Source organism: Narcine bancroftii, chromosome 2, assembly GCF_036971445.1.
Source record: "Narcine bancroftii isolate sNarBan1 chromosome 2, sNarBan1.hap1, whole genome shotgun sequence".
Taxonomy (NCBI): Eukaryota; Metazoa; Chordata; class Chondrichthyes; order Torpediniformes; family Narcinidae; genus Narcine; species Narcine bancroftii.
Window position 1 is genome coordinate 36,880,934 of NC_091470.1, and position 25,326 is coordinate 36,906,259.

A 25,326-nucleotide genomic window follows, 5' to 3' on the forward strand; every position below is an offset into this window, starting at 1 on the left:
GGGAAATAACATAGGATTCTGGATTGAGGAAGTGGCAAGAAACACGGCTAAAATAAATTTTCTATTGCATAATTACATTTAAAAGTGTAGTAATTTCCATTTTAAAAACTTCAACATCAGTAGTAGGTAAATTATTGGAAGGTGTTCTAAGAGATCGGATATACAATTATTTGGATAGCCAGGAACTGATTAGAGATAGTCAACATGGCTTTGTGTGTGGTAGGTTTTGTTTAACCAATCCTATAGAGTTTTTCAAGGAGGTTACCAGCAAAGTTGATGAAGGAAAGGCTGTCAATGTCTGCATGGACCTTAGTAAGGCTTTGACAAGGTCCCACATGGGAGATAAGTCAGGAAGGTTTAAATGCTAGGTATTCATGGTGAAGTAGTGAACTGATCACTGGATGGGAGAAGCCAGAGAATAGTGGTAGATGATTGCTTCTCAGACTGGAGGCCTGTGACTAATGGTGTGCCTCAGGGATCGGTACTGGGACCATTGTTGTTTGTCATCTATATCAATGAGTGCTTACAGACAGAGAGTGGAGCTTGAGGCCCCCCAAAGTTCAGGGAAACAGTTTGAAACTGGCCTTGAAAATCCAGTCCCAGCAGTGCAAGGGCGCATAATTAACCTGGGGAAGAATTAATAGTTTGATGTCTGTGAACGTGATGCCCTGGACTTTCAGGGTCACCATGCAATACCCCTTTACCCCAATCGAGTGTGATCTGGTCACCAATGAAATTCACTGTGCAATGGGGAGAATAGCCAGTTCACAACAGTAGGCCAGGTCTGGACGGATAAAACTGTCAGTTAACCCCGAGTCAAATAAGCAATTGGTATAGTGTCCATGCACTTTAATCAGTTCCATTGCTTTTGTGAGGGGTTGGGGAAGTCCTGGTCGAGGGTTATTGAATCAGAGACTTGTAATGGGGACAGTGGAGTCCTGCATGATGACGTCACGCAAACAGTTGGGCCTGAAGAGACAGCATCGAGGAGTTGGTGTTGCTGCCTCTAGCCTAATGGGGGTGTCGGCCAGCCAACGGTAAGTGTTGGGGGTCGCAGTTATGGGTACCTGGTCAGCTGCCCCAGTGGTGGCGGGTCCCCAGTCGACAGCTGCGGCGGGTCCCTGGTCGGCGGCGGGTCCCTGGTCGGTGGTGGCAGCGGCCGTTGAGGTCGCGGGTGGGGCCTGTTCGGATGTTGCTTCGTGAGGTAGGGTGAATGTCATTGCAGTGAGGGTGGGTTGTACCTTGCGCGCTCGGCGTCTGCCCTGTGATGTCAGGTGCTGCCTCACAGTGGAGCCCTCGCTCTCATTGGACGAGAGCTCTGAGGAAGTGTTTGAATGGGAGGGTGGCGAGTGGGCTTCACAGCGGCCATTTTAGAGCGACAGGCTACAGCAAAGTGGCCGTTTTTAAGGCACTTCTGGCACCTGGCTTTTCTCACTGGGCACTGGGACCTGCTGTGCTTGTTCCTCCCGCAGAAATAATACTTTGGGGTTGCATTGGGCAGTGTAGCAGCAGCTGACAGGCCGTCGGTGTGCCGGGGGTTAGTAGGGTAGAGGGAGGGCATCCTACTCACATCAAAGTGTGGGGTCCAGTTCCGAGAGTACGGCCACATAAGCATCCCGAATGATATCGTCTGTGGTCTCCACAGCAGTTCTGTCTGTGCAGGAACAGTCCCTGCCCATTGCCCTTAGTGCCTGAATATAAGCTCTACAGGACTCACCGGGCTGTTGCCTCCTTGTTGCAAGTTTGTACCGAGCACAGACCCTGTTCACTGGTCGCTCATAGAGCCCTTTCAGCACCTTCATGGCTGCGGCGTAAGTGGTTGCGTCCTGGACACTCTGATAGATTCTCAGGGACACCATAGTCATCAATATTAGTAGTCGATGGGCGTCCTCTATCATGGCAGGGTCAGAAAGTAGGTTTCGAAGCATCTCACCCAGTGCTTAACGTCATTCGAGGCTGTAGCTGACTGTGGGTCGATGTTGAGGCGTTCCAGCCGTAGCATACACTCCATCCCTTCAAAATTATAGTTAATAAAATTGTAGAGCGCATCGAAAGATCCAGAATTGTTGATTGAAACCAAGGCTTTTATTAACTAAAAGACTGGAGCATATCACAAGTAGGTCGACCAGTCCAGAATGACCAGGTCTGACTAGGAGAAATCCTTTAACACCTGCCAGTAGGTGTGGCTACACTCTCAGCCAATCACAGTCATCCTACACTACAATCTGTTCATATACACATTGGTGATAGAAGCTGTACTTTCACAATAATGTGGTAAATTGGATCAGCAAGTTTGCAAATGACACTAAGTTTGAACGCACTGTGGACAGCAAAGAAGGTTTTCAAAGCTTGCAGAGGGATCTGGACCAGTTGGAAAAATGGGTTGAAAATAGCAGATGGAATTTATTGCAGACAAGTGTGAGGTGTTGCGTTTTGGAAGGATAAACCAAGAAATTACATACACAGTAAATGGTAGGGCATTGAGTAGTGCGATAGAACAGAGGCATACATAATTCCCTGAAAGTGGCATCATAGATGAATAGGGTTGTAAAAATAGTTTTTGGCAAATTGGCCCTCACAAATCAAAGTTTTGAGTATTGGAGTTGGGATGTTATGTTAAAATGGTACAAGACATTGCTGAGGCCAAATTTAGAGCATTGTGTGCAGTTTTGCTCATATAACTACAGGAAAGTAATCAATAAGATAGAAAGAGTGCGGAGAAGATTTATTAGGATGTTGCCTGAATTTCAGGAACTGAGTTATAAGGAAAGGTTAAACAGGTTACGACTTTATTTCCTGAAATGTTGAAGAATAAGGGGTGATTTGATAGAGGCATTTAAAATTATGAGGGGGCTAGACAGAGTAATTGTATATTGGCTTTTTCCACTGAGGGCAGGTGAGATACAAACCAGAGGACATGGGTGAAGGGTGAAAGGGGAAAAGTTTAGGAGGAATATGAGGGGGAATTTTTTCACACAGAGAATGGTGGGAGTGTGGAATGAAATAGTGAATGTGGGCTCAATTTTAGCATTTAAGAAGAATTTGGACAGGTACATAGATGGGAGAGGTATCGAGGGCTATGGACTGGGTGCAGGTCTGGGGGACCAGGCAAAAACATGGGTTGGCATGGACTAAACTGGCCAAAGGAGCCTGTTTCTGTGCTGTAATATTCTATGGTTCTATGACAGTCAAGGATATACAGATATGCAACACAAAACTGGACTGCAATACCTATTTTTGCATTGCAAAATAATCTAAAGTGCAATGGTTAGACAAGCACCATTAATATGACAGCAAGATTTTATCCAGTTTATAACTAATTTAATGCATGGTAAAATGGCAGAGTACTTTGCTCTTGAGGTAGCTTATTGATTGCAAAGGATTTAATGCCAAATAGGTCTTGTAACTAAATTGTCCAGCATTGCATTTGAACTGATCCATGCTTTATTATTGTCAACCTGCTCCCCATCTGCCTAAGTTACAGAGGGTAGAAATTAAGGCTCTGTCCACTGAGGAGTCACAAATTTCAATCATTTCAAAACAATTGACAGATAAATGATATGTAAATATATTAAATTAAACTCTTAAATCAGTGAAACACAAACAAAAAATATCCTTAAACTTATGAAGGATGGCAACCATACTGATATAAATGGCCATGATAAATGAATGGAATAAAGCTGAAGGGCTAGGTAAAAAGTGTATCCAGTAACTTGCAAAACACCACTGGATACAATGCAGAATCTCAGGGCAGAGTCCAAAGTTGGATGTGTGTGCATCTGATCGCATTGAATTCTGCACTGCAGTGTAAGGTATGAGAGTCTAGAATATATTGTATGTTCACTGGAGTGAGCAGCTGGTTCTCTACAGAAATGATAGAAGCTTGCGCACTGTGTGTTCTAGTGCAACACAATTTTTTGACTAAGCAATGAGGACATCTTGTGATGGTCTTTGAAATGACTATTTTTAAAGTGGGCAATTTTGTTCAAAAATTGGAAAAACAGACTGTAAAGAACATTTTCGATGTTATATTACATTTCAATAACTTTTACTTAGTGTAGGACAACTTGTGACAGGACAAATTATGTTTACAAAAGATAAAGTATTTACAAATGATTTCTGCAATATTAAAAAGAAACAAATGTTTTTGACAGTGAAAATGCATAGTTAAAACACAAAATAAATTATTAAAATTACTGTAATATATCATTCTAAAATGTAGCTGTATATCCATCTTTTTACACCTTAATTCAAATTCAAACATGGGCAGGACATTTCAAGTAGTAAAGTAGTACTTTTTAGGAAAGTGAATAGCTAGTTTATAGAAAGGCTACAGCAGAAATTCATGCAATAGATGTTACAGACCAATATCAAATATTGTTAGCAAAAATACAGAAAAAACATGCTGAATCTTGTTCAACATAAACCTTATTTATCTGTACACATTTAAATTGCTTAAATTGTTGCATGATAAAAACATCTTTTGGCAGTTAACTAAAAACTTATTTTCAATGACTATTTAATTACAAACAGTAGCTCCGGGCCAGTTATAATTTCTCATACAAAATTTGTTGTAAATTCCAGTGTTTCAATTTTGACTGATTAGAAAAGTGAACAAAATGTATATCCAAACTAAAATGCTAAAACATTTTCTTTGATAGATGAAAGTTATTTCAATTTATTTCTCAAAATTTATTTTCTTTCAGCCATTTAAATGATGTAATTATAAATGGCATTAATTTGTACAGTATTACTATTGTCTTGTTATTATATTTCAATTGTCTTTATCTTGTGAATGGGTCATGGTATGTATTACTGTTGAAAAGCAAATCATTTACATTATGAAAAATTCATCTAAATTCATTTTACTTGAGGGTTAAGAAGTAACTAACTGATCAGTGCGTAGGAATAAAACAACTGTTGTATTTTATGTAGGTTTATAGACAGTTTACAATATTCTACAGTGCCAACTTGAAGGAAATCAGCAATCTCTAGAAATGTGTTAATTCTATGTGAAACCAAATGACTCAATTAATATTTCATGAATTTTGTAAAAAATTAAGCACAGATGGTGTGGGTCAAAAGTTGTTATCTGCATTTGCAGAATGAACTGACCATATTTGCTTTTCTTCCCACTCTTCAGTGTTTCACATTCGAGATGGCTTTGGAGGACTGTTGGGCTGATCAGCAATTAGATCTTTCATCAATTCATTAAGGTCAAACAATTGAATGATTCTCACATATTATTGTCTATTGTTCAAAGAAAACAAAGGTGGAATTAGCATCGCTACACTAAATTCACACATTACACCAATGTTGGAATTAATTCTTCAACAATTTACATGATATTCTCATAAAATTAATAGCAACATTTAATTTGGCATAAATATCTTTTTATTTGCTGGTATGTGCGGGCAGCAACCTCCTTTGAAGAAGACCGCAGAGCCCACCTCACTGACAAAAGGCAAAGGAGGAAAAATCCAACACCCAACCCCAACCAACCAATTTTCCCCTGCAGCCGCTGCAACCGTGTCTGCCTGTCCCGCATCGAACTTGTCAGCCACAAACGAGCCTGCAGCTGACGTGGACTTTTACCCCCTCCATAAATCTTCGTCCGCGAAGCCAAGCCAAAGAAGATGTGCTGAAACTAATCTAATTGTATGACCTTGTTGCATTTGTAAAGACACATGGATTATAAAGAACACATTTCACTCTTTAAAATGTTTAATTTTTAAAAAAAAGGTACAGGCCATTTCGGCCTTTTCATGAAAATAAAATTCTTCAACTTTGAAGAATTGACTATGTACTAATTTTAATTAGAATATATTTTTACATCATCAATGCTAAATCATATCATCCCAATGCATTTCTTTTGAATTCATTTTCAGGATGTGATGAGCCATCCCCACCCCAATTATGTTGAAACCAGGCAGTTTGATAGATGCTTTCAAATGGAAGTCAAGCATCTTAGTCTCAAATAACACAAAATAAGGACTGGACAAGGGCAACAAATTTTCTTTCTTCAGTGAACAAGATTTTTAAAAAATCATAATGTAATTGTTTCACGAACACCGTTACTGATATCATTTGCTGAATTTAAAATTTAAAATTTACTCCTGCCATGGTGAGATGGGAATTAATTTTTCTTGATCAGTAACTCATTTTAATTATTGTTAAATACAGTAAAACCCCAGTATCCGGCACTGATGGGGATTGGTAGATGCTTTAGATTGCATCTTGCATGGACTGTCCAACTAACAACAAGGTGTGCCAATTTTAAACCTCTGTATTTTTTACCTATTTATTTTCTGCAATTTTTTTGTCAATTGCTTGAATTCTGGATAACAGGTGTTTCCCAACCAACCAATTTTCCCCTGCAGCCGCTGCAACCGTGTCTGCCTGTCCCGCATCGGACTTGTCAGCCACAAACGAGCCTGCAGCTGACGTGGACTTTTACCCCCTCCATAAATCTTCGTCCGCGAAGCCAAGCCAAAGAGAAGAGACTTTCTACAGATTACAACATGCAAGTACATTGGGAAAGCCAGTTTGGGACTGGATCTCAGGAGTGAATTTGTAGAATGCTTATAAGATGGTTTTTTTTAGAGAAGATTGTTGATGACCCCACCAGGGGATATGGGGGAGGAATCCAGACCAAAAAAAGGTGTTAATTGTGTGTAATACAGTGGAGGTGATTAGAGAGTGGAGAGTAAAGGAAACATTAGGAGGCAGTGATCACAATATGATTTAGTTCAGTTTGAGTTTTAACAAAGAGAAATTAAAGTCAGATGTGTTGGTAAAGAGAATTACAGTGGCATGAGAGAGGAATGGGCCAAAGTAGATTGGAAGGGGCAATGGGTGAGAAGATAGCAGAGTAACAATGAATGGTTTCCGCAACAAATGAGGAAGGTGCACTGATAAATAAATACCATCTGTCTCCTTCTCTGGAGAAAAACTCTCGACAGACAACTTCTATAAACCCACCAACACTCACAGTTACCATGACTACAACTCCTCCCTCCCTATCCCCGTAAGGATTCCATTCCATTCTCTCAATTCCTCTGTCTCTGTCGCATCTTCCTTCAAGATGAGGACTTCCATGCCAAATCATCAGAGATGTTCTCCTTCTTCAAATAACGTGGCTTTCCCTCTACCACCATCTGGCACTCACCTGCATATCCTCCATTACATGCACATCTGCCTTGGCCCCCTCCGCTCCCACAGTCAACAAGGACAAGATTCCCTTATCCTCACCTACTACCCCACCATCCTCTGCATCCTACACATCCTCGTCCTCCTTTCTGCCACCTATTACATGATCCCACTACTAGACACATATTCCCCTCTCCTCCCTTCTCTATCTTCCGCAGGAATCGCTCTCTCCATGACACCCTTGTCCATTCCTCTCTCCCCACCAATCAACCCCTTGGGACCCACCCCTCTAAATGTAGGAGATGCTCCACTTGCATCAACATTTTCTCCCTCAGCACTATTCGGGGCTCCAAACAGTCCTTCTAAGTGAAGCAACATTTCACTTGTGAATCTATAATGGTCATCTACTGCATCCGGTGCTCCCGCTGTGGTCTTCTCTACATCGGAGAGACTGGACACATACTGGGAGATCGCTTAGTTGAGCACCTCGGCTATGTTCACTACATTAGTGTGGATCTCCCAGTGGCCACCCATTTCAATTCTCCATCCCATTCTCTTGCTGACATGTCTGTTCATTGTCTTATGAACTGCCAGACTGAGGCCACCGGTAAATTGGAGAAACCACACCTCATCTTCCATCTGGTCATCCTCCAACCAGATGGCATTAATATCAACTTCTCTGGCTTTTGTTAAAAAATCCCTTCTTCCCCTGTCGTCTCTCCTTTCCCTGTCTCCTTTCACACAGACATGATAAATACTCACCTTGTCCTTTCTCACATCCAATTAACACCTTTTTTTGGTCTGGATTCCTCCCCCATTGAGATTTTCTGATATATCCTGCTTTTGGCTTTTCTGATTTTTCTTTGAAGAAGGGCTCAGGCCTGAAAAGGCAGAAAAATATACTTGCCTTCTATAGATACTGGAAAGACCTCCAGAATTTTGATGTGTTTAATACATTACAAAAAAAAAGGAAATATTTGCATTGAATAATGTCACAACTGTGGCTGATAAAGGAAGTCAAAGCCAATGTAACAGTAAAAGAGTACAAGGTAGCAAAAATTAGTGGAAGGATGGAGGATTGGGAAGTTTTTAAAAACTTTCAGAAGGTAACTAAAAAAACTCATAAGGAGGGTAAAGATGAAGTATGAAAGTAGGCTTGGAAATAATATCAATGCATATACAAAAAGCTTCTTCAAGTATGGAAAGAGCAATGAGAGGTGAGAGAAGATATAGGATCACAAGAAAATGAACCTGGAGAAATAATAATGGGAGACAAGGAGATGGCAGAGGAACTAAATGAGTATTTTACATCAGTTTTCAAGGTGAAATGTTGAAGGGTATATGGGAAGGGAAGTGAGTGCAGCTACTATTTCAAGGGAGAATGTGCTCAGAAAGCAGAATGGTCTAAGGGTGGATAAATATCCTGGACCAGATGGATTGCACCCTCAGGTTCAGAAAAATGCAATGGTAAAGATTGTGGAGGCATTGGTAATGTTCTTCAGGAATCAATAGATTCTGTATTGTCCTGGAGGACTGAAAAATTGCAAATGTAACCCCACAGGAAGGCAGAGAGGCAGCAGATAGGAAATTATAGACTGGTTAACCTGATATCAGTAGTTGGGAAAATGTTGGAGTTGATTATCAAGGATGAGGTTATGGAGTTCTTGGAGGCACATGACAAGATAGGCTAAATCCAGCATGGTTTCCATAAGGGAAAATCTTATTTGACAAACCTATTGAAATTCTTTGAAGAAGTGACAAGAAGGCCAGATGAAAAATAAGCAGTGGATGTCATGTATTTGACAAAGTGCTGCACATGAAACTACTTAACAAGGTAAGAGCCCCTGGTATAACAGAAAATAATACGAGCATGTGTAGAACATTGGCTGATTGGCAAGAAACAGCATCAGGTGTCAACAGAATCCTGTGTTTTATGTCAGAAATTAGGGATCATATTTTATTGGCTGCCAGTTGCTTGTGGTGTTCTACATGTGTACAGAAATGAGGATTCACTACTGGTGTGATGTTCTAAGGACTGGATCCTCACTCGACTCCACCCCCACATATCCTGATATAAACCCTGGATCCCTGCTAAAACCCCAGTTCAGTCCAAACACTATTGAGTATTATTCTTACTGAATAAAAGTGTGTTGTACTCTCTCTGGACTTGTATGCTCTCAGTCACACTGCAATTTTATTCAGCAAGAATAGGATGGAAGCTCTGTTGAAGCCTGCGATGCTTCTAATTGACCCTCTGTCTCCAGAGGCCCCGGAAGAATTCGTGTACTGGCTGGAGTGCTTCCAAATGTACCTGACAGACACAAATGGTCGATTCAACAGATGAGCTCAACAGGTCAGCGCTCCTCTCTTGCATCAGACGTAAAGAATTCCCAATCATCAGGGACTGTAAAACTTAAGAGTCAGCTGTTGAAAAACTGAAGGCTCACTACATGAGGCCCCAGAATGTCGTCCTAGCGAGGCATCAGCTCTTTCAATGGAAGCAGCGGCCTGATGAGTCCATTGAAGATATTGTCCTCATCCTACGAGCACTAACGAGGAACTGCGGGTACGAGGACAGCACGGCCTGAGAATGGGAAGAAGAGCAGATCCAGGATGCTCTTGTCAGTGGTGTGAGGTCCAAGTACATAAGGCAGTGGTTGCTGTAGCAAGGCAGATGATATGACACTAGGTGGAGGAGGAGGTAGTGATGTGGAAACATGGAGGCTGCAGAAGGACTTGGACAGATTAGAAGAATGGGCAGAACTATGGCAAATGAAATACAACATCAGGAAGTATTCAGTCATGTACCGAGGAAGAAAAAATAAATGGGCAGACTATTTTCTAAATGGGGACAATATTGAAAATACCCAGATACAAAGGGACCTTGGAGTCCTCGTGCAGGTTAGCCTGAAGGCAAACTTGCAGGTTGAGTCAGTGATGAAGAAGGCAAATGCAATGCTGGCAATCACTTCGAGAAGAAATTAATATTGAATGGTGTAGGGATGTGATATTGAGGCTTTATAAGGCACTTGTGAGACCACACTTTGAGTACTGTGAGTGGTTTGAGCTTCTCATTTAAAAAAAGGATGTGCTGACATTGGAGAGGGGTAATAGGAGATTCACAAGAATGATTCCAGGAATGAAAGGATTATACGGAGCATTTGACAGATCTTGCCCTGTACATTGGAATTTAGGAGAATGAAGGATCTCACTGAAACATTTTGAACGTTGAAAAGCATGGACAGGGTAGATGTAGAATGGCTGTTTCCCATAATGGGAGAGTCTAGGACAAGAGGGGACAAATTCAAGATTGAATGGCACCCACTTTGAATTTCTTTAGCCAGAAGGTGGTGAAACTGTGGGATTTGATGCCACAGGCTGTTTTGGAAGGGCAAGTCACTGGATATATTTTAGACAGAGATTGATAGGTTCTTGATGAGTCAGGGATTCAAAGGTTATGGAAGAAGACTGGGCAGTGGGGCTGAATGGGAAAATGGATCAGCTCATGATTAAATGATAGGGTAGACTCAATGGGCCGAGTAGCCTATTTCTACTCCTATGCCTTATGGTCATGGATATTTAGCCTGAATATTTTGTTATACGTGTGTGTTCAATTTAAATTATTTCATGTCAAATTAAAATAACAACTGGCTCCCAAAAATACAGTTAGCAAGGTTAGAATTTCTATTGCTGTTCAGGACCATTTTGCTTAACTAAATAAATTGATATAGAATATATCATACATGGAATTTTTTGAGCGGCTGCAAATGTGAATTTTGTATGCCTCTGACAACAGTTATCATCTAAGGAAAAAAAACTTTGTCTTTAAATATTGCACCAAAATAAAATGTATTTGTTTCCATTTAAGATTTGATTTTCAGACTTGTGCAGAGCTCTATTAAAAATTTACCAAGATAAATAGCAATGCAACTGCTTTTCTGAATAAACTAGAATCTAATATTTTAGAGGCTGCCTTATAATTACATGGAGTGTTGTTTGTGTAAACAAAGGTCCAATGGTTTAAATTTTCTGGCTAGTGAACTGTTGTTTATTTCAGAATACAGTGAAAAACCTGATTATCCATTATGCTGTAGTCTGGAAATCCTGATCATTTCCAATTTGACTCACCGGGGTGCTGCTTCCTGTAATTTCTTACAAATAATCATAGCCCTGTTTCCCTTTAAACTTAGCGGGCTCTGCTTTCCCGCACTACTTGCAAGTTCACCTTGGCCCCGTTCCCATGCCTCCTCGGGCCTCCATTTTTCCAGCTCCCCTTTTAAGTTTATAGGTTTGTCTCCTGCACAATCTTTAAACTCTATGGGTTATGTTTCCCAGGCTCTCTTTAAACTCACTTGGTTCATTTTTGTGTAAAGCCTTAAAACATGAATTGAAAATATGAAGATAATAAGAATAGCTCAGCACCATTAAAATGCCAAGGGTGAGAAATTACTGCAATTTTACTGTTCCAAGTTGTACTGTGAAAAAATAATCTGAATTTATATTCCTTAAAATGCATTAATTATGAAGTAATTTGAATATAAAATTCAAAATAAACTCACTGCATACCTGCTATCTGGTTCTTGAGGGTGCTTTAAGGTATGTATATTCCGAGTATTTCCTCTCTGCTGATTCATGTAAGGAGGTTGATAGTTCCCCCCATTTCTTAATTGCTTGCAAACAATGTCTGGTTGCACATTTTGAGGGTTAAGGAGGTTCCCTCCCAAATGCTTGTGTCTCTTGTCTGCAATATTATATCAGGAAATTTAGATTTTTCCGTTATTACTTTAATTGAGATATATTATAAACATAAGTAAAAAACTACTCCAAATTCTTTACACAACATGCTTTATGTTATTTCTGAAAGGAATAATCATTACTGATGACTTTTTTTCAACTTTAAGTGATTGCAAAATGAGCTTGGAAAATGCAATTTCAAAAATCTGTTGCAGTTAAATTAAGATAAACATTTCTTCTGGGCTGAAAAATAGGTCTGATTTCACATTCAAAGCAATCATTCACATTTTCTAAATAAGATTTAGCAGTTTCATCATTCCAAGTTTCGACACAAAACTATGGCTCAGTTCCCAAGTATGTTTAATCATCGTAAATGTTTTCAAAATTGTTAATGTTTTCTGCTTTCAAACTAAAAAAAACTAGGATGAAGGATAATTCATGCAGCTAGTAATCAGACTGCAGAAGTCATTACTTTCTTCAAGTTTGAGAATCACTAAAAGGTGGCCAAGCAAAATAGGCAATTGCAAACAGTTCATGTCATCACTTAAGAGGGATAGACAATCTTTATCATCCAGAACATGACAACGCAACAAGTATCTTTATGTTGACCGTTACAGTTTTATCATTCAATATGTTAAATAAAGCAAGGACATGTTCCTTGATAATTGTGCATGATAGCAGCACAGGGACCTAGAAATTAATGGGCACTTGTTGAGGTGTATTAATCAGTTGTAGCACCGTAACAATTGCTCTACCACTAATGTTGAGCTGAGAACCAATGCAGAGTATAGAAAGGAAAATACATTAATCCAGGAGGGGGGGTGGCGGTGAGGGGGGGGGGTGGGAGAGGATACTGGGGATATGGGCAAAGGGTTGTGCATTGGGAGAAGAATATCAAACCAATCTCAGATGCCAGTCATTTATGGTGATGGTGACAGAATCATATGGGGGAGAGAGGAGGTGCATATTACATAGATCAAGGCTTGGAGCCAAGTGCTGCTTGGGAGAAGGACATGGTGAATTGTAATCTTCTTGAGAGTGACCATTTAAAAAGTCAAGTCCAGTTGGCCTGAGATTAAAATTACAGAATCGTAGCTTGTTCTTGATGAAGTAATACAGGTGTTTTACTTGGAACGGAACTTGGAGGCGGAGCTGTTCCCATTTTCAGATTGAAACTCTACATTTCCAGAGTTATCTGAGAATGTATTGCGTGATTGAGCATATCCTTTTGAGCATATTGCGTTTGTGACAGAGCATTTAGAGGTGGTTTGGGAGGAATTGTTAGAGCAGCTTGCACACACACATTTTAAAACACAGAATATTTGCAGGACTTTTGCAGAGTGCTTTTTGCAAGAGGCAACAAAGTACCGACATTCAGCTTGCCTGGGAACATATGATCTTTGCAGGCAGCAGAGAAGAGTTTTGCTCTCAGAGAGAGAGAGAGGGTGTGAAACAAAGAGGAGAGAGACAGAAATCCGTTCCAGAGGGACAAGCTGGCAAACTTTGGAAGGCTGCTTGGTCAAAGGAGAAGACTGGCGGTGTGAAAGGTGGCCTGAAAGAAAGAGGATCATCTGGAGAACCCCGAAAGGGGCAAGTTTCGTCTGACTGAGAAGGAATCAGTTGCGGATATCCTGGATAAGGAATCTCTCTCTGAAAACCAGCAAGAACCCCCCTGAGTAGTAACCATTTGCCTGTTAAGCACCAAAGACTGGTGAACTTTGTTAATACTAACTTCTGTGCACAGTACAAGAATTGCCTGCAACCAGTGAGATTGGACTATGATCCAAAGAACTTTTCTAATCTTAAATATACATTACACACACCTGCGCTTAGTATTAGAGGGGGAATTAAGTAGTTAGGCAGGCTAAGTAATAAGTTAAAGTTTAATTCTGTTTTCTTGTTCAAACAGAATTAAAAACAACTTTTGTTTAAGTAACCCTGTGTATGGTGCATATCTATTGCTGCTGGTCTTTGGGATCCTCTGGACTCCGTAACAGTATCAAATGAATTAGAAGGCACTGCAGGCACAACTATAGATGATAGTCGATCAGCAGTGGCAGACTGTGATAGCCATGTCAATTACATGAACATGACCTCCTAAAGCACAAGCCATTGAAATTCTCTTTTGCAGGAGACGGCAATTATAGTAATATGATTGACAAATTTTGTTGAGCATTGTTAAATCAGTACAGTGGCATAATGGGCAGTTGTTTCCCTATCATTCAAAAAACTGAATGGCTGTCATAATGTACACTCAGTAAATTTCACAGCAGTGGGGCGTTTGGTGAGAATAAAAAGCCAATATTTAAAAAAAATAATGTGAACTATTTAATATCCATAACAAAAACCTGTAGACAGTCAAAAACAAAATCCAAAAGGAGGAGTGATTAAAATAATCAAAGCAGGTTTTGGGCAAAAGAAGGGAAGGAAGGCAGAAAGCTCACTGTTTCTTCACATTGTGAACATTTTAATTCCCCAAATCATGTTTCATTTGCTCCATAATTGTCAGATTTTTTTTTAATCAGTGTTAAACATGTTGGCACAATTGAACAGTATAAATTTAATCAGAAATACATAATTAAGGCACAAATAAAAATACATTGTTTCCTTACTTTTGCTTATTTCCTGTGGTGCTAAGTCTCCAAAATCATGTGTAAGATTAGATTCTGGTGCTGTTAAATGATGCAACCCTCTTGGAAGACTAGAAGCCCGCAGAGCATTTGGCCTCGTTAATAAGGGCATAATTATAGACAACCCCGTCTCAGTAGTAGGTTTCAAAAATGTTGCCTTTTGATCAAAGCAGAATAACAGAACAATCAAAACTGATGCATATTCAAATCTAATAATAGAAATCCAATTGAATAACTGATCTTTGCGATTCTTTCTTTAATCATACAGTTTTGTAATATCTTCTACAAAATTGGATTGGCTTCCACATGCAAGTTTGTGACAGCCAGTTTTACCTCTCCATTCAAGTGTCATCAGATGTAAAGCTAAACAGTGAAGGGAATGCAGCCAAACTATTATTTACAGCTTCAATTATTCTCGTGTTTACCTCAACAGTAAACTTAGCTTTGTTTAAAACATTGCTGCCACAAGCTATCATAAACATGGATTACCATATCTCCCATGACCTTTAATGTCTACCAGAGTCTAAATGCCTAAGAATCAAAATTCTAATCCTGTTATTCAAGCCCTTTCATCGTATGCAATACTACAAAGCCCTGAGATCTTGACCCAAATGTTGATCATTCCCCTGCCTCCACAGATTCTGCCTGACCCATAGATTTCCACCTGCAATTTGTTCTTTACTACATCTTCCATGTATTCTCAAATTGTTCATATATTCCCTGTGATTTTTGTTTTACTTATTAAAGAACTAGTTTAAGATAAAAGGTTAGAAGTATTATCAGTCAGTAGAAATTATCTTTTTATATTTTATTTTTGTTTTTTTCCATAAATAAACATACCAAAAATTTTCATTTTCAAGATACATATATATATATATATATATATATATATATAAAACTTTTACTTACAAAACAAAACAAAACACAACAATCCCTCCCTTCACCACCAGCCCCCCCGCCCACCCCCTTCAAAGTATAAATCTATACACTGTCAGGGCTTAGAGTTGGGTTTAAAAGAAAGTCTTAATTGGGAAGATCACTTTTACTTTTATAATAGTAGCACATTATTTTAACATTTATATTTGGGCCCCTATATAAACCAGATATGATTGCCATATTTTTATAAACATGTTATATTTTTTCTTTAAATTATGTATGAATTTTTCATCTTGGTCTTCCATCATGCTATCTGTAGAGGGGAGTTGGACTTCCAAGTAATCGGAATACAATTCTTAGCCATAATTCAGAATTTAATTAGTTTGTTATTTATTGCAATAAAATTGCCCAAAAGATAAAGCTCTGGGTCGTCCGCAAAGGCCCCACTTGAAATTAATGAGATGGAATGAACAATTTGGCTGGGGAACACATCTATAGTTAAAACCAATAAGTCATAAAATAATATTTGATATTCGTCATCTTTCTGGGTGACTATATTATGCTCTATACAGTATAACACTTCCCATAAAACAGTGTAATATTCAGTTCTCTGTGAACAATACCATAGAGGATCTTAAAGTTCTTAAATTCTTACATTGTGTTCACACAATAGAAGTTCAGCTCTTTCTTTCTCTTCGCTAGACACTGGTACACCATCTAATACCTGGAGATTCATCAAATGAAACACAAGGAATGGACGATATAGCATTTTTCGAGAGACCTGGAAATAAATTTGGGTTGATTACCTGAAAAAAACCTAATTTATTTCTACAACCAATGCCTTCAGTCAGTATAGTGATTCACAAAAGATACCAAGTGAGATGCAGTGGAACACACTTAGTATTTCAGGTGTTTTGAAACATTTAGAGTTATCTAAATATCAAAGCATTAATAATAAATAGCTTCAAATCACTAACTTGCTCAAGAGGAATTACTATTAATTATTAATTGATTTCTATTCAGTTCTGTATTACCGACTTCAGATGGATAATCACTGACAAATACAGTTTTATTCTTTCCTTGATAGTATCTTAAAGTCACATATGAAAAATGGTTGACTGGAAAAGATACTGTGGCATGGATTGTACTGGTGGATTGATACCCAATGAGAAATTCATGGTTGCAAGGAGGGCAAGAGAGAATGAAAATAAATTCATAAACATTTTAGTACCTCATGCTGATAAATTTCTTAGAAAAATCCTTCATTTTTCACAAAAGATTTGGACTGAGTTAAAACTGCAACTGTGACTCAGTGAAAATGATTATTATCTTCACATTGCAGTATGTGTTCATCACAATTCAAGGTGAATTGTGGAAATAATTGTTTTATATTGGCACTTTAAGGTTGTGATTCAAGATCAATGATTTTAGCATCAGTTTCACATGTAAAATTATAGCAAATGCTTTTAAATCACACAATAATTCTGTTCGGGTATAGTGCTACAATTGACAATGATTGTTATTAATTAAATAAACCTTTGAGGTTTTGATTTATGTTTCCATTCAGACAGATACTCTTCCAATATAATTTAAAATACTATGCAATTATTTAAATTACGGGAAAGATGCAAGTTTGAAATAGAAATTACAATAGTTGATTTTCTTTCTATCCTTTTGACAAATAAAACTGAAATATCAGAGTATTTTTTGGTATTCATTCTCAGCATGTAGACATTTGAGACCTGCATCACATGCTGATAAAGGCAAGCAAAGAAAACAGCCTTTCTTTCAGAGAAGTCAATCGTAAACCAGCTGGGCATTTTCACATTTATCACCTAATAATAGATCTTTGATTCCAGATTAATCATGGGAAAAGATTCCATATATTAAAACTAGAAAAGAGGCTTTTGAATTCACACTTGCCTAATTATTTGTCTGAATTTCAGTACTACATAGATGCTAATACTGTACATACATTACAGTACCATAGCTGAAGAAATGAAACAAAATGCCATATAGGAAACTGGCAATTTTATTTACTGCCCAGAGAACTTAATGAAAAACCTTGCACTATGTTGAATAATAAATTCTATTAGAGAGAACTCAGAGAGTTGCCCATCAATCAGTTGCCAGCTTGGCAATGATGTGACTCAAAAGGTATAGATAAATGGTACAGCAAATATTTTGTAAAACAATGGGTACATTGACCTTAAATGTAATAAAATGTGATTTCAAAAGTAAGACAGCTTGCTATAATATTACAGTGAAACCCCATTTTGGAGTGTTGTGTCTATTTCCAAACTGTACTTAAATAAGGACATACTGAACTCATTGCAGTGCAGATTTAATCCTGGGATGAAGGGTTTGTCTTATGAGGGGTGATTGAATAAGACTAAACAATACTGGAATTTAAGAGTGAGGTATGTTTTCATTGAAACATACAGGATTCTGAAAGTAGCTTAAAGGGTAGATATTTGGATTGTTTAGAACTGGAGCACAGTCTCAGGAAAAGTGGTTGGACATTTAGAATTGGTATGAAGAGGGATTCTCATTGAATAGAGCAAACTAGTCCAAGCAAAGACATAATGGAAAAAAAAATTAAACATCTTCAAATTCAAATCTGTTGCCATTTGATTGTACAGAAACAACTCGATGAAACAGCATCTTTGTGGTGGCATGAGGTATTACACCACTGTAATAACTGCATGTACTGGCCTGGACTGCCCCTTCCTTTCTCTGATCCCTCGCAGGAGACTCCCTAATAAAGGTTCCAACCCAAGAACTTGACCCCAGATCTTCCTGCTCGGATCCAGGCCAGATGCTCTCTGAGCCCTAGCTAATGTTTAAGCTAATAAAAGCCTTTTGACTCTGATTTACTGCCTCGTGGAGTAACTTGATTGCCCATCACTCTCTCCAGACCATAGTGCATGCACAAAAAACACGATATACAGGACATAAAGATCACATAAATAATTAAAATAAATATATCTAGACATATGGGCTGATTGTCACAGTTACAGGATACTGTTTATCAGTCTCACCACCTGCGGATAGAAGCTATTCCCCAGCCTGGCAGTCCTGATTTTGATGTTCCTGTGCCTTATTTTTGATGGAAGTGGGTTGAAGATACTGTGCGTTGGATGGAAGGGTATTCTATATTCTTTGAGCCCTATTTAGAGAACGTTCCCAGTAAATGTCATCTATAGAGGAAAAGGAGACCCCAATGATACTCTTAGCTCTTTTAATGATCCTCGATATAGACTTTTGCAGCTGCCATGATACAGAATGATCCAGCCAAACAGGACTCTCTCAACTGTGCTCCCTCAAAAGATGGTCAAGGTGGGGGTTGATAACCTTGCCCTCCTTAACCTCCTTGGGAAGTGTGGGCACTACTGATGTGTTGTGAGTCCAGGTTAGGTCATCTCTTAAATGCACGCCAAGGGACTTCATGCTCCCAACTCTTTTCCATGATGAAATCGTTGAAGAGTAGTGGAGAATGGACAACCTTCATTCTCCAGAAGTCCACAATCATTTCCTTTGTCTTGACAATGTTGAAACTCAGGTTGTTGTTCTCACACCATGTTATGACCCTTTCAAACTCCTTGCTGAAGTGTGACTTATTATTGCTGATGAGACCAACTGCTGTTGTATCATCTGCAAAAATGATGATTCTGTTGGAGCTGAACCTGGCAGTGCAGTTGTGAGGCAGCAGAATGAAGAGCAGTGGGCTGAGCACTCAGCTCTGAGGTGCACCAGCAGTCAGAAGATGGGGTTTGAGGTTTTGATGCCAACCTGGTCAGACTTTGGTCTTTCCATTAAGAAGTCCAGAATTCAGTTGCAGAGACAGTTGTTGAGGCCTAGCAAGGACAGTTTATCTACCAGCCACTGAGGTAATAATGTCAAACACCAAACTGATACCCAATGTACAACAGCCTGGTGTATGAAGCATCATTCTCTCGGTGGATCAGGATGGAATGGTGGGGGTCAAGGCTATTGACAACTGAATACACAATAACTTAAATATTTTCAAAACTTTTCCTTTTACTCAATGAGAGATGATTATTTGGTTTTTTTTCCTCCTCTTTTTACCTGGTCATGACCTTCTATTAATATAGTTCTAGTCCATTTCTGTGGCTGGATTTAAGTTAGTGTTTAAGTAAGTAAGTTATTTAAGTTAATTCCTCTACATTTCCTTTTTCAGGATGAAAGAGGGATCCGGCTGATCAAGGCAAGGTTTTTATGGTGCAAATATATAGAATCTAGTATTTGTCAATCACATGCCAAAAGATTAACTGGTTAAAATCATGGAATCATAGTGATTCAGATGCAGGCCATTTGTCCCATCACGCCTGTTTTTGCTCCTTGATTCTTTTTTTTTTCTTTCTGTATTCTAACAAATTATTTTTTTCTCTAATACCTATCCATTGTTGTTTTGAAATCCTTGAATGACTTTGTTTCTATTACTTGTACTACCCTTACAGGTAATAAGTCTAGATCATTACCATTCTTTGTGTAGGAAGTTTTTCCTCAGCAACTCCCTCCCCCATCCATCCTTTACTCACCACTTTAAATCTGTGTCCCTCGTCCTCAAACTATTTGTTAATATGATCAATTATTTGTTCTCAACCTGTCAGGATATTTTGCATTCCTATCAAATCTTTTCTCAATCTTCTTTATTCCAATGAGAACAATACCAGCTTCCCTGTTCTGTGTGGATAAAATTCTTCATAAATATTTTCTGTAATTTAAACTTTCCTTTTTACTGTGTGGTGAGCAAAGCTGAGTATCATACTCCAACTGATTCTTTATAACATAACATAGCCTGCTTGGGTTTGGACTCCATGTTTCTATTTAGAAAGCTCAGGATCCCCTATGCTTTACTATTTTTTCCAATGTGTCCTTGTAGAGCATGTCGAAAGAACCATATAACCACTTACAGTATAGAACAGGCCAGTTTGGCCCTACTAGTCCATGCCGTAACAAATTCCCATCCTCCTAGTCCCACTGACCAGCACCCGGTCCATACCCCTCCAGTCCTCTCCTCTCCATGTAACTATCCAGTCTTCCCTTAAATGTAACTAATGATCCCGCCTCGACCACATCTGTCGGAAGCTCATTCCACATCCCTATCACCCTTTGTGTAAATAATTTTCCCCCTTCAATCTTAAACCATGCCCTCTAGTTTGAATCTCCCCCACTCTTAATTGAAAAAGCCTATCCACATTTACTGTTTGTCCCTTTTAAAATTTTAAACACCTCTATCAAGTCCCCCCTCAATCTTCTACGCTCCAGAGAAAAAAGCCCTCGTCTGCACAACCTTTCCCTGTAACTCAAACCTTGAAATCCTGTTAACATTCTTGTGAACCTTCTCTGTACTCTCTCTATTTTGTTTATATCTTCCCAATAATTTGGTGACCAAAACTGTACACAGTACTCCAAATTTGGCCTCACCAATGCCAAAGACTTGTTGATCCAAACCAAGGCTTTTATTAACTAGAAGACTGGAGCATATCACATGTAGGTCGACCAGTCCAGAATGACCTGGCAACCCTTTAAGACCTTCCAGTAGGTGAGGCTATGCTCTCGGCCAATCACAGTCATCCTACACTACAATCTGTACATATACACATTGGTGATAGAATCTGTACTATCACAACCCTGCTAATGTCCAAAGAAATGAAAGTACATGCACTCAAGCTCCTCCGTTAAAGCAGCTATTTATTTTCTGCAAACTCCAGGCCAGATTTCTCCAGTTACTTTTGGGTGGATAAGGCCAGAACAATGGAAAATGAATTGTTTTCTACTTTAACATTTCTTTACTCATCAAGCTTCATAAAGTCAGTATTGTCTGTCTCAGCTTCTTGGAGGTTACTCAGAATGATCTTTGGTGCAGAGATCTTATAATAATGGATCTCACCCCATCTTGCCTACCTAACTTCTGTCTTTTTCAAGAAGCCAGTGGCATATAAATAAAATTTTGCTTTCCCCTATTTATTAACTTTCAAATGATCATGATTTCATATTTGAGGTAAAATAGAATGTGTAAGTGAGTTAGGGCTTTGGCCCAAATTGTCCATGCGACCTTGCTGGACCCATTTACCTAATTCCCTCCAAGTCTTTCCTAGAATGTATCTGCAACAATATATTTTAATCATTACAATTGTCTCTGCCTCTACCACTTCCTCTGACAGCTTGTTCCATAGACCCACCATCCTCAGTGTACTCCTCAGGTTTCTTTTATATCTTTCACCTCTTACTTTAAATCCATGCTGCCTAGTTTTTGATTCCCCTTCTCTGGGGAAAAGGCTATGACTATTTACCTTAATCTATGTCTCTAAATATTTTATAAACCTCTCTAAGATCCCCGTTAGGCTCCTGCAATCTAAGGAGGACAGACCCAACCTACCAAGATTCTCCCTATAATTCAAACCTACCAGTTGCTATCATATTCTTGTGGATATTTTCTGCACCCTTTCCAACTTCATGATAAATTTTTTACAGCGAGGTGACCACAAATGTGCACAATACTCCAAATGCAATCTCACCAATGATGTCCCTGCTCCTGTATTCAATGTCATGACCGATGAACGCAAGCATGCCAAATGTCTCCTTCACCACCCTGTCTATCTGTATCAATCAATTACTCACAAATTAGTAGGTAGCCCAGACACCCCGTTTTATCAAGGTGATAAACTCATCAAAATGTAATGTATGTTTGTGAATGTCTCTGAGATTTAGAAACATGCTAAACAATTGAAAAACAAATTAAAAATTAATTATAAAATTCAACATACAAACTAATCATAAAATATATTGATTGTTTAATACTGATTAAATTTGCAATGTCCTAATATCTGTCATTGGTAAAATATACAAAATCACAATACTCACAGGATTTTCAACAACTGAAAGCTCTATCAAATTTGGAAGTGAATCAAGTTTTTCCAGTTCACCTAGATCCTGTGTGAAATGGAATAATTATTTTAGAAATAGTTCAGTCAGTGGCAGCACGTTAGCATAGCAGTTAGTGGAACGCTATTACAGTGCCAGTGACCGGGGTTCAAATCCAGCACTGGCTGAAAGGATTCTTCCCATTTCTACCTGGGTTTCCCCTAGGTGCACTGGTTTCTTCCTACTATCCAAAGCGTACGGGGGTGACAATGGGAAGCACATATTTAAATGGCCAGAATTGGCTTCAACTGTGCTGTAAATAAAAAATAAATAAAAATTTATATAACATTACCACAATGGTCCCTACAACCATATTGAAAATCATAAAATTCCAGGTTAAAAAAGGTTCCTTACATTACCACTTAATGATCTGGAAAATCACGTACATCAAATGTTAAATAAGGAGAACAAGTAAACATATTAAATTTATTTAGACATACTGCACGCTAGCAGGCCATTTCGGCCCACGGGTCCATGATGCCAAATTTTACACCCAATTAACTGAAACCCCTGGTATGTTTTGAATAGAGGTAGGAAACCGGAGCCCCCAGGGAAAACCCAGGCAGACATGGGGAGAATGTACAGACTCCTTACAGATAGCACAGGATTCGAACCACGGTCCCAATTGCTGGTGGTGGAAAGGCACACTAACCCTTATGCCAACCATGCCACCCCATATTAATTTTGTAAAAACAAGCCTTCTCCATGAAACAACAGACTAGTGGCTGGCCCAAGCTCCCCAGTTCATCAACATGAAAACTTATCAAAATGCTATTGTTTGTGAATGAATCTCAAATACAAAAACTGATAGAAATTATTAAAAATTACAAAAACTCAACATATTCAACTAAATAAATTACCAAAAGGCACGATTCCATTATTGTTTAACACTGCAATTAACTTTGTTAATTCAATTTATTTAGTCCTTTTAAGTGTTGCCTTGAATTTTAAATACAAATTCATTTTTAATAGGATGCAAATATAACTAAATAATTCTCTAAAGAACAGTTTTCTTTAGTGCACTATGTGAAAGCTCTGGAAAAATAAAGTTTTATTTTAATCTTCTCCTTAAATTGAGACTTCCTTAGATTAACAGGTTGCACATCCATTCTTCAGTAGCCTGTCTAACTGCATTGTCACTTTTATGGGCCAGTGTACCTGTACCACCGTTTCTTTGTTCCACAACACTCCACAGGGCCCAACCATTCCACTTGTCAGTCCTGCCCAGATTTTATCTACCAAAGTGCAACACTTCACACTTGTTGGAATTAAATTATATCTGCCATTCCTTGACCCACTTTCCCAGTTCATCTAGATCCTGCTGTCATCTTAAATAACCTTCTTTATTGGTCCACCATATCACCAATTTTGGTGTCAAACCACATTTTCAATCTCTCATTGCTGCAGTTGGAGGACCCCACCTGCTATAATTGTTATACTGATGCCCAAGAAGAGCAGAATGAGCTGCCTCAATGACCATCGCCCAGTAGCTCTCTCATCTACTGGGCTGAAATGCTTTTGAGATTGTTCATGGCTCTTGACCCACTGCAATTCGCCTACCACTACTATTACTCCACAGAAGAAGCAATCTCACAGGCTCTCCACTCAACCCTGGATCACCTAGACAATAGCATTACATACATCAGGCTGCTTTTCATTGATTACAGCTCAGCTTTCAACCAACATCCCCTCAGTACTGATCAGTAGGCTTCAAAACTTGGACCTCTACACTTCCCTCTGCAACTGAATCCCTGACTTCCTCACTGTAAAACCAGTCAGTGGGGAATCAGAAACAATGTCTCCTCCTCATTGCTAATCAACACAAGTGCACCTCAAGGATGCATGGTTAGCCCACTGTTCTACTCGCTCTACCCACAGGACTGTGTGGCTAGGCATAATTCAAATGCTATCTACAAATTTGCCGATGACATCATGGTCATCGGCAGAATCACTGAGGGCAATGAGGAAATGTACAGGAGTGAGATAGATCAGCTGGTTGAATCACAATGACAACCTTACACTCAACATTAGCAAATCTAAGGAACTGATTGTGGACTTCAGAAGCAGAAAATCAGGAGAACACAAACCAGTCCTCATCACAGGGTCAGCAGTGGAAAGGGTTAAGAACTTCAAATTCCTGGGTATCAACATCTCTGAAAATCTATCCTGGGGGCTTCCATGTCAATCAATCATGAAGAAGGCTCACAAGTGAATGTACGTCATAAGAGTTTGAGGAGATTTGGTAAGACTCTTGCAAATTTCTACAGGTCTACCATGGAGAGCATTTTGACTGGTTGCATCACTGTCTGGTTTGGATATGCCAAAGCAACGGATAGGAAAAGTCTGCAGAGAGTTATGAACACGGCTAGCACCATCATGGGTATCAGTTTTCACTCCATTAAGAACATTAACAACAGGCAATGTCTCAAGAAATCTGCCTCTACCGTTGAGGACCCTCACCAACCAACCCATGCACTCTTACTGCTACTATCTGGAAGGAGGGACAGGAGCCTGAAGGCAAACACCCAACAGTACAAAAACAGTTTCTTCTCTTCTGCCATCAGATTTCTGAACACAGACACTACTTCAATTTTTTCTTCTTTTGTACTTATTTATTTATTTATTTAAAAAAATGTAATTTACAGCTATTTTGACACTGCTACCCAACAAGAAATTTCGTGACACATGCTCATGATAATAAATTCTAATTTTGATCTGCAAATGTACAACCTCTGCTAACTACATTATCTTCCACGTCATTAACATAGGTAATAAACAGTGGAGTCAGTACTAATCCTCTACCATCAAGCTAATTCTGGATCCAGTTAGCTAGCTCACCCTGGATTCCATGTGACCTGACCTTCTAGACCATCCTACCAAGCAAGACCTTGCGAAAGGCCTTTCTAGATTCTTCATAGGCAATGTCTACCACATTGCCTATGTCAATCTTGGTCACATCTTCAAATAAGTCAAGTTTACGAGAAAC

The 25,326-nt window shown here is 39.0% G+C and overlaps 1 protein-coding gene and 1 long non-coding RNA gene across 11 annotated transcripts in view; one reads left to right on the forward strand and one right to left on the reverse strand.

The window, feature by feature from the left end:
- LOC138753383 (uncharacterized) overlaps positions 1 to 6,356 on the forward strand; it is a 43,550-nt gene extending 37,194 nt beyond the window's left edge. For 2 of the 3 annotated variants that reach the window (XR_011351146.1, XR_011351145.1), the window contains exon 3: positions 5,144 to 5,743. This is a non-coding gene — a long non-coding RNA (uncharacterized lncRNA). Of the gene's footprint in view, positions 1 to 5,143; positions 5,744 to 6,183 lie in introns of those variants that run through there. The other variant, XR_011351147.1, reaches the window with a different exon arrangement.
- lrrc9 (leucine rich repeat containing 9) overlaps positions 1 to 25,326 on the reverse strand; it is a 168,586-nt gene that overhangs the window by 20,389 nt on the left and 122,871 nt on the right. For 6 of the 8 annotated variants that reach the window (XM_069916304.1, XM_069916303.1, XM_069916301.1 and 3 more), the window contains 6 exons: positions 22,281 to 22,349; positions 16,045 to 16,170; positions 14,496 to 14,670; positions 11,716 to 11,890; positions 7,912 to 8,030; positions 3,427 to 5,250 (listed from right to left, as the gene is read on the reverse strand). In XM_069916304.1, coding sequence (XP_069772405.1) covers positions 5,237 to 5,250; positions 7,912 to 8,030; positions 11,716 to 11,890; positions 14,496 to 14,670; positions 16,045 to 16,170; positions 22,281 to 22,349 — 678 coding nt within the window. In that variant the 3' untranslated portion in view covers positions 3,427 to 5,236. Of the gene's footprint in view, positions 1 to 3,426; positions 5,251 to 7,911; positions 8,031 to 11,715; positions 11,891 to 14,495; positions 14,671 to 16,044; positions 16,171 to 22,280; positions 22,350 to 25,326 lie in introns of those variants that run through there. The other 2 variants (XR_011351144.1, XM_069916302.1) reach the window with 2 other exon arrangements.